Consider the following 19130-nt stretch of genomic DNA (forward strand, 5'->3'; position numbering starts at 1 on the left):
TCACTTGGATAGTCACAGTGGTATTCATAACGTTTTCCTATGAGTCGCTCAGAGATGAATTGGAATACTTTCTTGGTTAAAGCGAAAGGAGCTGGGTAATTCACCAGGTCAAAGAGAAGGCCCGTTTGCCTCTCCAGGATTGCGTTGATATAATCGAGAGTAATGGAGTTTGAAGCACAGTAGAATGGTCCGGTACCCCGGCAGTGGTCGTCATCTTTTGTAGAGTTTTGTTAGGATCTGACCTTGTAGGGTTCGAGACTGAGGGTTGAATGATATTGGGATTTTCACAACCTGTGGACGCGTCTGTTAGCATTTAGCACTGCTGCCCGTAGGTGGAACTTCCCACCTAAAGTAATTTCTCTACCGATGGTAAGTTAGGCGACATCGCGCTCAGCACAAATCGCAGTCATGTTACCGAATGTATTCGGATGGAGCTTTGTGAATATCTGGGTGGCGAAACAATTGTGTCAGGTTTAGCAATCAAATCCTTTCCAGTTTACAATCTGATCGTTAAAGTGACCATCTGCATGTATCTTTCTCCAGCTTTATCTTTCCAAACAGAGAAGCAACAGCTTCTTATATTTATTTATAATTTATTAATTAAATAACAATAATTTCCTTTTTTGGATCACTTTTTGTATTATTCCAGAAAATGCCGATCTGAATTCAACAGATTCGATGAAATTCCGTATTTGAGATTTTTAGCATCCGCATCAGGATGATGTGTGATACGATGACTATTCAGTAAGTTACTATGTGCAAATGTACTATCACATATAGTACACGAATAGGGCATTTCACCCGTATGTACACGTTTATGAATATTCAAATCTTTGGAATATTTATAGCTACGATCGCATTCAGTACATTTATATGGTCTCTCATTGGTATGGGAACGCATGTGATTTTTCAATTTAGCCGATATACGAAAAGATTTGTCACACAGTGTACATTTATAGGGTTTTTCACCGGTGTGTATTCGTTGATGATAGGTTAACTCAGATTTCCGTGGATATGCCTTTTCGCACAAGTCACACTTAAAGGGCATTTCACCGGTGTGTCGTCGCATATGTATGATTAGTTGAGTTTTATTTACAAATGAACTACCACATACGGAACAGAGGCGATCTTTTTTTACTATCTGCCTTTTTGGTTGATTTTTTGATACGTCCGTATCCTTTTCTATTTCCTCTTTTTCTTCTTCTTCTTTTCCGCTATGTTTATCTTTAATGTGACGTTTTAGATATTTCTGTTGGGTATATTTGCGTGGACATTTTTCACATTGGAATGTACCCGATCTTGGTGGTAGTATAATTTTTACCGATTCTGGACCATGTTGAGTACGCATATGATAATACATACTATAGGAACGTGTATATTTTGCACCGCACACAGGGCATGCACATTTTTGATCTTCTGGAACGTGGGCATTTCTTAAATGTCGTTGTAGTTCTTTGGCATTTTTAAAAACTTTGCTGCACTGGGAACAGAGTACAGCACATTCAGTATCATCTCCTGCATTATTGTCGTCACATTCATTGGTATTGTAGGTGGTATCATCATCATTTACATTGTCACTTGATTCGGAATCATATTCAAAGGAATGTTGTGAGGAATCCACATCCTCTTCTTTGATGTGGTTAGGACTGTTTAATGAAATATGTTGATTATTGTAGTCAATATTATATTTCGAAGTTTAAGTTAAGTACAAGGCCTGATCACAGATTTTTTAAGCGATTGAATCAGTGCTCTTAGGACTAGGTATATGTGTAGTAATAATGATCCGCGACCGGGACCTGAATCTGGCTCATTACTTTATTTTTATTAATTGTAAAACTTACTTTATGTTCTGCTCACCATCTCGATTCTCCCAATCGCCATCAGTTTCCTTGGGCAATATACCCAATGGATTATCAAGTGGTTCGGTTTTAATTGGTATATCGATAACTGATTCTCCATTATTTAAATCACACATTTCAGCCGCCATCTCATCATCATCGTCAGGTGCTTCGACTTTGACTGGAACTTCTGGTTCATATATGACTTCCTTTACCAGCGCCAAGTATTTCTCATTGGCTTCCTGCACTTGTTTTATAAAGGAATGTGACGATTTTAATTTTTGCAAACACTGAATGCAAATAAATGCAGGAATTGTGTTGGCACAATCTGACATTATCTGAAAAGGATAATATTTAGAGTTAGAACCCAAACTTATGCTAACACAATTTTGACCTGGTCTTACATTAACATTTGTTACTTCCATCAGAAGTTCGGCATATGTCATTTGCGTTGAATCATCGCTACTTGAAAGGGACTGTAAGTCGTCGACTTGGTCTAAACAAGCCCGGCATTTCACATGGAAATTCTCTGTCGGTGCTGATATTTCCATCATTTTAAAAATTTTAACATCCGAAGAATAAATATTTTGTAAAATTTTTTGTTTTGGTCGATTCTTCTTCTTCCGCTCTATTCATTCGTGTTATCAATCATTGGCAAATTACATTGTATTGCTGATTGACCAATCAAAAGTAACCAGTAACCGTACTTTTACAATATTAGGGGTACAATTAATAATAACGGTGATTATGAGGGGTACACCTAATTGTTATGATAATTCTCTAGTTGGTTATAACAGTACCCACTTGTGGTAATGGTTCATATGAAACGCTACATCTCTTCAATATATATGAATTATATATATGACCTTCATATTTTTTTTTAATGATTATATTTATTTTGCAAAATAACTCTATTTTTTTAATTCAGTATTTGAGATTTTAGGCATGATGTACTACATGACAGCTATTTAACAGTTTTATTATTTTCATTATTACACACACGTTTATGACTATTTAAAGTTTTATAATATTTAAAGCTACGATCACATTCGGTACATTTAAATAGTCTCTCATTGGTATGAGAATGCATGTGAATTTTTAATTTAGCCGATATACGAAACGATTTTTCACATAGTGTACATTTATAGGGTTTTTCACCGGTGTGTATACGTTGATGACATGTCAACTCAGATCTCCGTGGATAGCCCTTACCACATGTGTCACATTTAAAGGGCATTTCACCAGTGTGTCGCCGCATATGTATGGTTAGATGAGCTTTATTTCCAAATAATTTTCGACATATCGAACAAAAATGATTTGTTAAGTCGTCCTTTTTCATTTCGTCGTCGTCTTCTTTTCCCATATGCTTTACTCTCATGTGACGATTTAGATATTTCTGCTGACTATATTTGCGTGGACATTTTTCACATTGGAATGTTCCCTTACTTGGTGGTAGTACAATTTTTACCGATTCTGGACCATGTTGAGTACGCATATGATAGTACATAGTATAGGTACGTGTGTATTTTGCACCACACAAAGGGCATGCACATTTTTGATCTTCTGGAATGTGGGCATTTCTTAAATGTCGTTGTAATTCTTTGTCATTTTTATATAATCTGTTACATTTGGTACAGTATACAGAGCTTTTAGAATTATCTTTTACAGGTATTCCGTTATTTTCCTCACGCTCATTGGGATTGGTGGTGGTATCTTCATTTGTATTATCGCTGGATTCGGAGTTATATTCAAAGGAATCCTCTTCTTTGATGTGGTTAGGACTGTTTAATGAAATATGTTAATGATTGTTATTTTAAGTTAAGTATAATTCTGAGATTTTTAGATAAATTCCTGATTACTGACAGTAGGTGCCTACTCCCGGTCACTAAACAAAACGTTTTTAATTTAAGACTCCTAAAAGTATGTAGCATTTATATGAATGCTTGGGAGCGGATTATGACGGTTAGAGTCCATTATAGGCTATCGAAGATATAGGACGACAATTAGGTTATGCAAAATTTTGTGAAAAGATTACTTGGCTAATACTGGATTTCAATATTATTGGCATAGCAATCTTTATTTTTATTATGAAATAAGAACATCAATCGCTACAATATGATACCCATATTGCTTTATTTAATATGGCCATATGTCTGAATGAACTTCCGCCAAAAAGTATACTATTGTAACCAGGACTCCGTAGTAAAATAGAGGCCATGGGCCATGAATCTCACATATTCCTTTGTTTTTATTATTTCTTATGCATACCTTATGTTCGGTTCAAAATCCCCTTTCTCCGAATCATTATCACTTTCAATTGGTTCGTTTTTAATTGGAATATCTTCAACGGATTCTCGATTATTGAAATCGAACATTTCAGTTGGCATCTTTTCGTCATCATTAGGAGCTTCGACTTTGATTGGAACTGCAGGCTCATATACGACTTCCTTTATCTGCGCCAAATATTTCTCATTGGCTTCCTGCACTTGTTTTATAAAAGAATGTGACGATTTTAATTTTTGCAAACACTGAATGCAAATAAATGCAGGAATTGTTGTGGCACAATCTGACATTATCTGAAAAGGTTAATATTTAGAATTAGGAACTCAATTTTATTTTACAAATATTTCGATTAAATTTTACATTAACATTTGTTACTTCTGTCAGAAGTTCGGCATATGTAATTTGCGATGAATCGTCCTTATTTGAAATGGACTGTAAATCGTCGACTTGCTCTAAACATGCCCGGCATTTCCTATAGAAATTCTCTATTTGTGTTGAGATTTCCATAATTCTAACATCCGAAAGATAAATATTTTTTTTATTATCTCCTATCTTTCCTGGCTCACGTTCTACTTGCAGTTAGAATGTTCAGAGCCATGTATCCATGTGCATCTAAGCTACAGGTTTGACTTTATCCATTGATGGTGATTTATGTTTCTTGGTTACAGGTCGAATGCAACTTCTTTTTTTTCTGTTTTAAGTTTTTGGCCCGCCTCCCGATGGTCGAGTATTAACAGCGCCACCACCAATTAAGTAGACTTTGTCTACGAGCCTTCAATGAGGGTTAGATTTTGACTTTAATTTCCTTGATAAATTTGACTAAGTCGTAAAGATGGTTCCAATTATGTTTTTTAATGAAATCCTCTACTGTTTGGATTCCATTGAACGATGCAAACTTAACTCTGGTGGTGGTGAATCTCGTGCAAACAAACAAAATGTGAGTGACCGTCTCTTCCGTCTTGAATGCAACTTCTTTTAGGAATTTTTTACCACAATGTTCAAACTTTCCAAGCCTAGGGATAAACAAAATAATTTTTGTTTTGCAGTCTTCTTCTTCCGTTGTATTCTATTGTGTTATCAATCATTGGTAAATCACCAGTATTCGTATTTTTGCACTATTAGGGGTATAATTAATAATGATGATATTAGGGGTATACCTAATTATCATAATTATAACAGCACTTCCTCGATGTCATGGTGTGGAACACTTGTTTGAATCTGGTATTAGAAGCAGAGATTGAGATTGAGCAAAAGAAAAATTCACAGCAGTAAAATCTGCTACAACAACTACTTTAACCACCCTTTAATCAACAAAATCGTGTTTTTGCTGAATGTAAGGAACATTAGTACCAAACCTCTTCATTCTCAACACGTGACTGGTAATTACATCTAACAATCCGTTAACAAGTTTGTTATACCCCCATACCAAATTTTTTATATTAGAGCTACCAGTTTAAACATCTACTGTGCAGTGTGATTATGTCTCCGAGCGAAGTCACTGTCTCTTGATAGTTCTTTTAACAAACCTAACTTTATCAATGGTGAAGGGTATAAAAAAGTACGGGAACAAAGCAAGAATAGAATTGAATTTTCTTTAAATAATCTGGCAACCTTTTATATTTTGGCAGCACTTCAAAACAGCTTTGAAATACCGTTTTATTTGTGGATGGCAAACATTTTCGATTTGAGATCTATGAAGATTTGGTAATTTTCCTGACCAGAACAACGAAAGGTAAATTAAACGTGTTATCATGAAAATTGATTCTTCATTTGAGAAGATTTCGGTTAAGAGAAGCAAACGTATTAACTATAAAATTTAAGATCGATCCGCGGTACATTTTTGACGTGTTCGTGTTCGAAGAAGGCCGGCTTTTTATGATATACATTTCTCTACCAAGCATTCACAAGGATATTTTTCTACTTTAAAGATTTTATCCTGCAGCTGAGATCTTAGATGAATTGTGGGTAAGTTCAAATTCTTTGTGATTTGAGAATTGTTGGGTTTTGTGGGCAGTGGTATTTATAATGGTTTAGAATCTATAATGGTTTTTTGTAACCCAATTCCAAAAAAAGCCTTAAATCCAATTTAAGGTTCGGTAGTGAATCGTCTTGAAATTTTTACCATAAGTAGTCCTAAAGTAGTCTGACTACAAAGTTTGAACGTGCATATCGAACTTTGGAGGCCCATATTTCAGTTACTTCGATATGATAATTGAATTTTTATAATCAGCACATTAATCATTTTTAAAAGGCATCACAAAAAAAGCAATTCTAAACCATAAAAGATCCTCGACCGGGCCTAGGCTAGTCTTCTTTAATCATTTTTCCGCCTGGATCTCTGGAAGTATTGAAAAAATAGGTGTTCAGGGGACATAAGTTGAATTTATGGGCACATCTCCGATTTAGTTTTTGAAATTTTCTCCACAAGTATATATGACATTCATGGGGGAAGTCCATACTTCCCGAGAACAAAGATGTGGACCTCTGAAGTTCCGGAAATCATATGCTCATAACTTCGTCATTTATTGAGCGATTTTGTTAATATTGGCGGCTATTTAGAAAAAACATGTCTATTGGGAAAATTTTTCTTTAAAAACGTTTTTGATGCATTAGCCGAATTTGGCTTAAGTCAAGTTTAGGGGCTTCATTCGGATCGTTTTGAAATTTTTACGTAGGTAATTCATACATCCTGAGATATGGGAAGATATGGTTTAGATTTACAAAGACCTAAAGTTGGGCCGATTGGCACAACATTTTTTCACAGCGTACTGTATATCGTGCGTCAAGTTTTGTTGAAATCGATTCAAATTTGAATATAACTCCAATATATATTTTCGTCCAAATCTAATCCACCAAAGTTAAGCCGATTGGGACAACATTTTGCACAACGTACTGAAGTTGCTATAAATTGCTTGAGACATGTTAGTATAGCCTAACATGTCTCAAGTTTTATATAATTTTGCCCCATTGTAACAAACGAATGACATGTTTATGTTTATATGATCTCGGTGAACATTTATATGAATATCGCATATTTTAGTTCATACAATTTCATGTTAATCGACCTTCAAATATGCGACGTCTGTTAGGATGCATCTATTTAATATACCCATAGTTGTTATGGGTATCATATTGTCTGCTCCGTCCGACTTTACTACTTTCCTAACTGGTTTTAAATTCGATTAGTTTTAAGTACAATAATTTTAACGCCGACTTATTTTTAAAAACTACGATGCACTGCTTGTGCTCTATCGCCGAAGTCAGCCTCTTTATTTAGTTGTGGATGTTAATCCTACCCTGGGTCGTATCAGGAAGGATATTCTTTATATCGAAAAATTACAAATGAGAAATTCTAGATCTGAAAAGTATTGCAAGTTTTCAAGATATGGTCGTTTTATTGTGTAACCACTGGAAACCCCATAAAGTGTTAATATTCTTGAAATTCTATATCGTTTCAGCCATGTCCGACTGTCCGTTTTTCGACCAAATTAGCTGAAGTTTCTTATTTTAGAGAGAAAATCTTCCAACCAATACTTATCAATAATGGTCTATTATTTAGGGAAGCCCCAATATAAGCTCCATTATAATATCTCAATCCCTTTAATAAACTATGGGAACGTTAGAAAAATGTTCTTCTTCATAGTATAACAAAAGGTTATTTTTATAAAAGTGAAGATCTTTCATAGAAGATTAAAATATCATCTTTCATGAAAAGGCAGTAAGTCTTCATAGATGAATAAAATGTCTTCCTCCACAGAAGAGCAGAAGGTCTTCTTCATTGAATAGCAGAATATCTTCTTCATAGAAGAACAGAAGGACTTCTTCATAGAAGAGCAGAAGGTCACCTTCTTCATAGAAGATCAGAAGGTCATCTTATTCATAGAAGAGCAGAAGGTCGTCATCTTCACAGAAGAACAGAAGGTTATCTTCTTCACAGAAGAGCAGAAGGTCATCAACTTCACAGGAGAACAGAAGGCTTTAGTTTGTATTTTAAGTTTTCATCGGGTGTCAAATTCTCCTACCATATAGATGTGCCTCATGGTGCAGGGTATAAAAGGAGTTGAATTCTATTCATTCAGTTCAGTTTTATTTAATTCAATACTAATAAACTTGGCTATTACTATTATTTAATAAATTTTTGACTAAAAATACTTTTAAATTGACTTAACTAATATAATGCATAATTTGGGTCGATGCCGCCGCCTGTTGTTCTTCCTCCATATGACCCAATTTCATGCGATGTGCCTTCAGCGAATTACTCTGTGTAAATGTACTACCACATACCGTACAACAATATGGTCGTTCACCAGTATGTACACGTTTATGTATATTCAAATCCTTGGAATATTTAAAACTCCTTTCACATTGTTTACATTTGTATGGTCGTTCATTGGTGTGCGAACGCATGTGGGTAGCTAATTTTGTCGAAACCCGAAACGCTTTTTCACACAATTTACATTTGAAGGGTTTTTCACCGGTGTGTATACGTCGGTGGGATGTCAAATCCGATATACGAGGAAATGCTCTTTCACAGAGATCACATTTAAATGGTCGTTCGCCAGTGTGTCGTGTCATATGTACGATAAGATGAGCTTTATTCGAAAATGAACTGCCACAAACAAAGCACAGGGGTCGTACTTGGGGTTTTTTCTTCTTAACATCGCCGGTACTGCTGATGGTGGTCGACGTCACATCAGGAAGTGTTGCTGCAGGTGGGGGTTCTTCTTCTCCGATTCCGTTTTTGTGTTTAGCCTTGATGTGACAATTCAATTGCCGCCTTTGTGTATATCTACGATGACATTTATCACATTCAAAGGGTTTATCTTTTGTTGGTAGCAAGGATTTCACCGATTCGGGATCGTGTAGCTTACGCATGTGTTTGTACATATTACAGGATCGTGTAAATTTAATGCCACACAGAGGGCAGGCACACTTTTGATCCTCGGGTAGATGTGTATTACGCAAATGACGTTGTAATTCTTTGGAATTATTAAATATTTTATTGCACTGCGAACATGGCACGGCAATATCTCTATCATCTACAATATTGCTGTCAGAGTTGATGGAAGGTTTTTTCTTTGTTGATTTTGATTTTAGTTCGTTATCATCGTCATTCAAAATGGGTAAATCTTCCTCAATGTCTTCATATTTATTCTCCGTTATGTCTGATTCTGGGTTTTCTGTTAAACTATCCTCATTATCCTCAGGTTGAAAGATTGATCTTAAAATAGAAACAATTTCCTTTTATATATTTTATATCTTCTTTTTGTTAATAATTCAAAATACCACTCACATATTTTTATTGTCATCATCAATAGTATTTCGATTTGACGACATCCCATCATCTTCCAATATACAGGCAACAATAAGTTTCTCATTGCCGTTTCCTTCTAATACTGTTGCATTATTTTCCTTAATTAAATCTCCACTATTTTCTAATGTTATTTCCAAACAGCTATTTATATCGATTTCCGATTCTTGCAAACAATCCAATGTTTGAATATTATTTTTTAATAATTTCTGCAATTGTTCCTGAGCCATAAGGGCTTGTTTTATAAATGCATAGGATATTTTCAATTTCTCTGTGCAAGGATGGCAAATAGATTTGGGCATTATTGCCAGTAAATCTCTTTCATCCAATACCTGAAAATAATATCATCTTATTAAAAAAGTGTGTCCCATCAGAATCGAAAACATACCTTGATATTTGTCACCTCCTTCAATAGTTCACCATAGGATATTGATTGTGTTGTTTCTATTATTGCAATTTTCTCAAGGGATTCTAAGTCATCACTTTGACTTAGACAGGTTCGGCATTTCTTGCAATACTTTTCCAATTCTTTTGTTGGGTAAACTGCCATGTTGTCTATGTTTTTATTTTATTTTTTATTAATTCTAATTTGTTCTTATTGTAGTTTTCATTTGTGATGCTTCTTCTTTACACACATAACATATGATTTGTTTTTGTCTACTCCATATTGTAAAGGAAAAACCTGTTCAAAGGGTGCGGACGTGGGGGGATGTAAATCAATGAAGGTGCAAGAAAAAGGGGTAAGGTTTTCGTTAAACATATTTTTGAATACATTTTAAGATATGATTTGAAAATTTAAATTGTAAGACTTAATACTTTCATTACAAGAAGAAGATACACCGGCCTTCTAAAAGGATGCCCAATGAAAATTCTTATTGGAAAGTAAACATTTTAATTTTATTTAAATATGGGGCTGGATAGGTATCGACCACTCACTATACCTCACATAAGACAAATTACTTAACTTAAGAAGAAGTCCCATTGGTCCTTGAAGAAAATTCTAAGACACTTATATTTAAGAATGGATGTCGTGTGCAAAGCATGCTGTTGTACTATTGTGTTAAGATTCGAAGGAGACTAGTACATTTATAAGCATGTTTATATAACCTGATATGATATATAAAATGGCATAGCCAAAAAAAATCAAAATAAAAGCTTAAAAAACAAACTTCTATTGAAGCATTACTGTTCTACTATAAATTACTGTAATTGGAAAGGGTTTTATTAAATTCTTATTAGAAGACATATTGGCCTTAACCGAAGGCTTTTACCATAGAAAATCATTAGGTATTTTCACGAAAAAATATTGCAAAGCCAAGATTTTCGCATAGGATTGTGGAAGTTCGTCTCCTTCATAGAAGGCCACCTTTTTCATAGAAGAGTCGAAGGTAGTCTTCTTTATAGAAGAGCGTAGGTCATCTTCATCATAGATGAGCCGAAGGTCATATTCATAATAAAAGAGCAGAAGATCGTCGCCCTCTATAGATCATTGGTCGCCATTTTTTCATAGAAGAGCCGAAGGTTGTCTTCTTCACAGAAGAACAGAAGTCGTTATCTTCCATAGAAAATCAGTTGGTCGTATCCTTCATAGAAGACAATAGGTCTTTTTCGTTGAAGATCAAAAGTTCATATTCCTTCATAGAAGAGCAGAAGCTCATCTTCCTCACAAAAGAACAAAAGGTCTTCTTCGTCACAGAAGAGCGGAAGGTTGTCTTCTTTCCAAGAAGAACAGTAAAACGTTTTCCTCATTAAAAAACAGTAGATCGCCTTCTTTCATAGAAGAACAAAAAGAAGCCTTTCTCCCTCACAGAAGAGCAGAAGGCCATCTTCTTCAATAGAAGATGAGAAGGTCGTCGTTTTTCAAAGAAGGTCATCTTTTTCACAGAAAAGTACAAGGTCTTCTTCACAGAAGAACAGAAGGTAATATTCTTCATAGAAGAGTAAAAGGCTTTCTCCCTCATAGAAGAGCAGAAGTTCACCTTCTTCAATAGAAGAGCAAAAGGTCAAAAGACCGAAGAGCAGAATATTTTCTTCCAAAGAACACTAGGTGTTCTTCCTTAGACTATGAGATGGCTCCCTTACGTGGAAAGCCATAGAATAACAGAAGATCGTCTTCTTTACAGAAGAGCAGAAGGTCAAAAGACCGAAGAGCAGAATATTTTCTTTCAAAGAACACTAGAAGGTCTTCTTCCTTAGAATATCAGATGGCCTCCTTACGTGGAAAGCCATAGAAGAACAGAAGAACAGGATGATAATTTATAAAAAGACCTGAACGTCTTCATATAAACTCTAAATAGAACAAACAAGACACATTCTTGATAATAGACCAGATGGTCTTCATCCTAAAATACCACTTGGGTTTATCATAGAAGACAGGAAGATTTTTCACATTAAACCAAAAACTTCGTAGAAAAACTGAATGTATTTTTCTTTTAAAAGACTTTCTTCATAAAAGTCCAGAAGGTCCTTATAATAGAACTACAGAAAGTCTTCTTCATTAAAGACCAGAATACATTCTTCTAAACCAGAAGGACTTCTTAAAAAAACCGGAAAGTCAGCATCATAAAAACGAGAATAAATTACCACATGGATAGCTTATTGTAAGTTCAGAATGGCCTGCTAATAGAAGTCCAGAAGAATTTCTTAATAAAAAACTGGGAAATCTTCAAAATGTTTTCTCTATAGAATACCAGATGAATCATTTATTAGAAATTTAGAGGGTCCTTTTATTAGAAGTTCAGAAGGTTTTCTTCATGGATTACGAGAAGGGCTTCTTCATAGAATACCAAAAGGTCTTCTTCATAAAGGACCAGAAGATTCTTAAAATATAAGTTCCGAATGTGGTATTTATAAAAGTCAGAAGGTCTTCTTTTAGAGCAGATTGTCTTCTTCATAGAATATTAAAAGAATATTAAAAGTAGAATATTAAAAGTTAGAAACCAGAAGATCCTACCTATAGAATAACTGATGTATCTCCGTCTGTATCTGGGCAGAAACGTAAAAGGTCTGCGAAAAAGGCTCCCAATAAAGTCGTGCCTAGTCGCAAACCCACAGTTTCTGTTGGGAATACAGTGCCACAATCACCTTCCGTCAATATCACAGATACAACGGAAACTGATTGTGTCCAGACATATGCTAGTGTTGCGTCACATTCGGCCTCGGAAATCGTTAAGGATGTAAATGAAGTGATAAATCCAAAATCTGTGAGTATAAGTAGTGCTAGTCTGGAAAAGACTTCAAAACCTACTCACGGAAATCGGGAATCATCAGTTCAATCATCTAATGCGTCTTCCGTAGCTGGCACTAGCAATTCCCTCCAACCTGGTCAAAGACCATTATCTATGGCTCCCACCAGGAAAATGGTATTTGTATCTAGGTTTGCACCAGATACCTCGGCTGAGGATATAAATTATTATATAAAATCAAAAATCGATGGAAATTTCTTTCTACGTTGTTATAAGCTCCGGTCTGCTTTCTCAGAAAGTAGATCATCTTTTAAAATCGTAGTAGAAGAAAGTATGTTTCATCGACTAATTTCGAGAGAATTTTGGTCTGCTAATGCATTTGTAAAGGAATTTCTGGAAAGATCTGAAAATTTAGCTCATTTGCCTCAGAGTGCTGAAATATTGCCAAAAAACTAAATATGTTTCTCAATGTTTGCTATCAGAATGTAAGAGGGTTAAACACAAAATTAACTCGATTATTCTCTGATAGCCTTGGGTTTAATTATGATGTTATAGTATTTTCTGAAACTTGGTTAAAACCATCCGTGTTAAATAGTGAAATTTTGTGTTCTAGATATCAAATATTTAGAAAAGATAGAGTTCTTAAAAAAGGTGGTGGCGTCCTTATTGCAGTTGATGCCAAATATTCCACTAATTTAATTGAATTAAACTGTTTTGATATCGAATTTATTTGCATATCCATTGAATTAGAAAATTTTAAATTATTTGTGACTTGCTCATACATTCCTCCCTCATCGCAACTTGACATTTATAATCAGCATTTGTTAGCAATAAATTCAATCACTAACAAAATGAATGACTCTGACAAAATATTAGTTCTCGGCGATTTTAATCTGCCGTCCGTAAAGTGGCTTTCATTGCCAGATTCTGAGGCTCTAACACCTTTGACATCTGATGCAAATGTAAACTTATATACCTTTGAAATTGTAAATCGTTTTAGCGACATAAATCTTTATCAAATAAATAGCGTATCAAATTGTTATGATCGAATTCTAGATCTAGCATTTGTGAATTATACACAATATTTTGAAATTATTAGAATACCTCCAGTATGTACTCCCGAAGATAACTACCATCCTACATTATGCATATCCATGATGCATAATAATTTAGCTACCAACAATTCTTTAATATCATTTAAATCTGTTCCTAATTATAATAAAACTGACTTCCGAAAGCTAAACGCACTTATCTCAAACGTAAATTGGAGCACATTATTTATTTGTAAGGGTCATATTGATCTAGAATTATCAGTATATAAATTTTATGATATCCTAAATAAATTTATTCTAGAATGTGTTCCCATTGTTAGAGTTAGAAATTCGGAACGATATCCATGGGTCACATCTGGGCTTTCAAGTATTAAAAATTATAAAAATAAACTTTTTAAAAAATATAAAAAATCAGGCTCCTCTATAGATTATGCTAAATATGCTGTCGCAAGGTCTAAATATACGTCAGAGTCCCGAAAACTTTACAATCTTTATTTAAACAAGATTAAACTTAATTTCAAATCCAATCCTAAATCTTTTTATGACTTTGTTAATATAAAAAGAAAAGCTACGTCAAAGCCCACCATCTTGAAATTCAATAATCAGACATTTGAGAAAAACTCTGAAATTTCAGAGTGCTTTGCAAATTTTTTCGCTACAACATATTCATATTCACCCTGTCCAAATAAAGATACATATAGTTATAAATTATCGACGATAGATCAAATATCTATGCCTTTTTTACAAAGTCAATATGTTTCTAAAAATCTACGTAATTTAAGATCAATTAAAAGTCCAGGTCCGGATGGCATTCCTAGCATAATTCTAAAGTACTGTTCAGATACATTAGCTATCCCTTTAACGCTATTGTTTAATTATTCCCTGAAATATAGTCATTTTCCGACCTTCTGGAAGAAATCCTATATAGTTCCTTTACACAAATCTGGTAGCTTAACTAATGTCTCGAATTATAGAGGAATTGCTAAATTAAGTGCAATTCCAAAATTATTCGAAAAACTGATTACTGATGTAATTTCTCATAAAGTTCAGCCAATCTTAAGCCCATATCAACATGGTTTTCGTAGTGGCCTCTCAACCATTACCAATCTTATTCAATTTTCCTCAACCGTCATAAAAGGTTTTATTCAGCGTAATCAAACCGACACGATTTACACTGACTTCAGTAAAGCTTTTGACAGGGTTAACCATGAACTTTTAATATATAAATTAAATCAAATTGGTTTCAGTATAAATTTAGTTAAATGGATATCATCTTATTTGAGAAATAGATCACAGGTAGTTTTGTTTGATGATTGTCTCTCCAAATCCATTAATGTTCCTTCCGGCGTTCCCCAAGGAAGTCATTTAGGTCCACTCCTCTTTCTTCTATTTATAAATGATTTACCAAATGCAATAATCCACTCCAAATTGCTAATGTATGCTGACGATGTCAAGTTGTTTATCACCCATAACTCCATGAAGCAAGCTGATTTACTTCAAAATGATTTAAATAACCTTTTTCAATGGTGCGAATTAAACTGTATGGATTTAAACCTAAACAAATGTAAGCATATGTGTTTTTCCAGATCTTCTACTTTAACAAGGCAATACAATATTAATGGTACTGTTTTATCAACTGTTGATTCATTTGTTGATCTTGGTATTTTAATGGATCCAAAATTAAATTTTAATAATCATGTTATTTCTATGGTAAACAAAGCCCACGGTGTCTTAGGATTTATAAAACGATGGGCTAAAGAATTCTCTGATCCCTACATTACAAAACAACTTTTTACATCTCTTGTGCGACCCATATTAGAATATGGTTCTGTTGTATGGGATCCCTAATATACAATTTATTCCGATAAAATTGAATCAGTGCAGAAACAATTTCTAATTTTTGCGCTGAGAGGTTTACATTGGAATAGTGACTTTGTGTTGCCTTCTTACACTAGCAGGTTAAAATTAATTCGATTGCCAACATTAAAAAGTAGACGTATTATGTTGAACACTATGATAGTAATTAAAATACTAAGCGGTAATATACCCTCAGACTTCCTAATTTCATCCATTAGAATAAATGTTCCTTTTCGATCAAGTAGATATTATCAACCATTATACGTAGATTTTCATCGCACAAATTATTCTATGGGAGATCCACTTAGTAAAATGTGTATTGATTTCAATTCTGTGTATTCTAACGTAGACTTTTGCATGAATATAGACCTAATAAAATCTAATATAATCATATTTTTAAATGAATAATACAACTTAATAACAAACTGGCTGTTGAAGTAGATTTCTGTAGCTGGTTTTCTATCCCTTCTCATATTCCATCATAATGCGGATTATGATGCGTACGCGATCCCTTCGAAAGGGGAGGTCGCCCCCTCGGTCGGCAGGGGTGGGAACGTACGATTAAAAAAAAAAAAAAAAAGTGCAAAAGTTCAGAAAATCTTCCTCATAGAAGACCAGAATCACGTTGGTCCTATCATATCTTAGTACTGATTTTTTTAATCATATTATTCCGTTTTTTAAGCTTCTGATACTTAAGTTTTGGCTATGTTGTTGCTATCATGTCCATTATTTGTATTATTTTTTTTCATTTGTAGTTAGGGCTGGGGAGCCTATATAATATATATTTGAAAATTTGTTAGTTTTAAGTTATAATTTACTACTTAGGATTATTAGGTATTCCTCATAGACGCCAGAAGGTCTTACCTATAAAATACCAGATACATCTCTTAATATAAGTGCAAAATATCCTCTTAATTGAAATTAAGAAAATCTTCCTCATAGGAGACCAGAAAATGCTCCAAAAGCATTTGAAGTTATTTTTTGTAAAGGTTTCCCACATACAACACCAGTTTGATATTCTTTATATTCAGCCAAAAGGTCTGTTTCATACTCTTAATGGAAGATCAGAAGATATTCTACATTTAAGACATGAATTAAATGTAGAACATCTTAATAATTGCTAGTTTACAGAAGACTAGATTCACTTCTTCATAGAAGAGCACAAGATAGTTTTTCTAGAAGATCAGGTATTCTTCATAGAAGATAATTTTCTTAGAAGAACTTCCTAAAAGACCAAACGATGTTTCCCATACAATATCAGAAGGTCGTATTCATTAAAGATCGTTGTAAAGGACTTCTTTATAGAAGACCAGAACATCATTTTCATAGTGTTGTACTTGGAATGATTACACATTTGTATGTTTTATACTTTATTGTTAATTTAAACCCAGAAGGTTTCCCCTCATACAACACTAGTTGATATTCTTTATATTCAGCTAAAAGGTCTGCTTCATACTCTTCATGAAAGACCAGAAGATATTCTGCAATTAAGACACTAATACCACTTTCCATATGGAAGGCAGGAGAATCTCCTTTTAATATGTTTATAGAAGGCCAGTAGACCCACCGTAGAAGCCTTTTTTACAGAACACAAAAACATAAAATTTTCTTCCTAGAAGACCAGAAAGACTAGCTGAACGTAGTCTTCTTTATAAAAGACCTGCATATTTGGCCACAAAATCCACCCTAGAAGTCTTTTTTACAGAAGACCAAAAAACAAAAATGTTCATTGTAGGACTAGTTTGTAGGTAAACATTGGACTACTTCGTAGGTGAACATAATGTCTTCTTTATGAATGACCTGCATGTTTTCTTTCGTATACTGTATTTATCTTCTTGTGATATATATGGAATTCATACTGGCCTTTATTATGACTTACTTATTCATAAAAACTCTGTTATGTTGTTGTATTAGAATTTTCTATTAATAATCACTTCTTCAAGATAATTTTAAATATTTATTATTTTGTAAATGCATACTTAGTACACTGTACAACTTGTTACAACTTAATATAAATTATGTGAGTTTGATTTGAAGATAGATTCCCTATGTTAATAAATGATTTATCGATGAGGACGATGATGATGATGCTGGTTGTGGTGGGACAGGCGTAGGCGACAGTGTACTAGATATTACTGATGTTGACGTTGACGCACTACTCCCCACAACAACAGGCGCTATCGCACTATTACTATCACCCATATGACCCAATTTCATACGATGTGCCTTCAGCGAATTACTTTGTGTGAAGGTACTACCACATACTGCACAACAATATGGCCTCTCTCCCGTATGTATTCGATTATGGATATTCAAATCTTTGGAATATTTAAAACTCCGTTCACATTGATTACATTTATACGGCCGCTCATCGGTATGCGAACGCATGTGGGTGGCTAATTTTTTATATACCCTAAAGGCTTTTTCACAAAGCTTACATTTATAGGGTTTTTCCCCTGTATGTATACGACGATGACATTTAAGTTCCGAATTATGGGCAAACGCTCTTTCGCACAGATCACACTTAAACGGCCGTTCTCCGGTATGTTTTCTCATGTGAACAATGAGATAGGCCTTCTTCGAAAACGAACAACCGCATATCGAACACAATGAACGATCTTCAGCTTTATTGTTTTTACTGTTAGCATCAGCAGCCTCATCGGACTGTTCTCCCGCCTCATGGTCATTACTGTGTTTGGCCTTTATGTGATTATTTAAATGTTTCTTTTTGGCATATTTCTGTGGACATTTATCGCATTGATGCATCTTCTCATTGGCTGGTAGTAGATTCTTCACCGTGTCCGGATCATGTTGGGTGCGCATATGTTTGAACATATTACATGAACGTGTAAATTTAATGCCACACAAAGGACATGAACATTTTTGTTCTTCCGGGACATGGGTATTTCGTAAATGCCTGGCCAAAACTTTGGCATTCGTAAAGATTTTTTTACACTTTGTACAGGGTACGGCTATGGCTTCTTCTTCGACCGATTCTCTTAGTTTTGTTGATCGCCTCTTCTTTTGACCATTTAGATTGTCACTGCCGGTAGACATTTCATTGTTTGTTTGCCAATTGGGATCTTGCTCTTCATCGCAATCACTTTCCGAGAACTCAGCAGCAACAGCATCCATTTTTGATGAATCCGAATCGAAATCAATTTCATCATTGGGTATTGGACTGAAATTGTGATAAAAGGTAAATCACATTACTTTGTTAAAAGGAGATCTATTGACCTTCTATATAGAATACTGCATATATATTTTTTAATTTTAATAAACGAATTAATATTTTATTAGAAACACTTCCCTCGACTGTTTCACTAAAAATCAGGACATCTTAATAATCATTTATTCATAGAAGACTATATTGACTTTTTCATAGAAGAGCAAAAGATAGTTTTCCTACAATATCAGAAGGTATTCTTCATAGAAGTTTAGAAGATAATTTTTTTAAAAGAACTTCCTGAAAGACCAGACGATGTTTCCCATACAATATCAGAAGGTCTTCTTCATTAAAGATCGTTCTAAAAGAACTTCTTTATAGAAAACCAGAAAATCATCTTCATAGAAAACAATAGGATCATCATCATAAAATAAAAAA

At 34.2% G+C, this 19130-nt stretch overlaps 1 protein-coding gene across 1 annotated transcript; it reads right to left on the minus strand.

Annotated features, from left to right (window-relative positions):
• Positions 1-640: 640 nt before the first annotated feature.
• Positions 641-2389, minus strand: LOC133329211 (zinc finger protein 883). The gene is made up of 3 exons (XM_061537705.1): positions 2243-2389; positions 1842-2176; positions 641-1646 (listed from the first exon to the last, which is right to left on the minus strand). The coding sequence occupies exons 1-3, from the start codon at positions 2387-2389 to the stop codon at positions 641-643; spliced, it is 1488 nt and encodes a 495-aa protein (XP_061393689.1).
• Positions 2390-19130: the final 16741 nt, after the last annotated feature.

The sequence above is a fragment of the Musca vetustissima genome, unplaced genomic scaffold (genome assembly GCF_032173495.1).
Source record: "Musca vetustissima isolate MV318-11 ecotype Yass unplaced genomic scaffold, APGP_CSIRO_Mvet_v1 utg19330, whole genome shotgun sequence".
Taxonomy (NCBI): Eukaryota; Metazoa; Arthropoda; class Insecta; order Diptera; family Muscidae; genus Musca; species Musca vetustissima.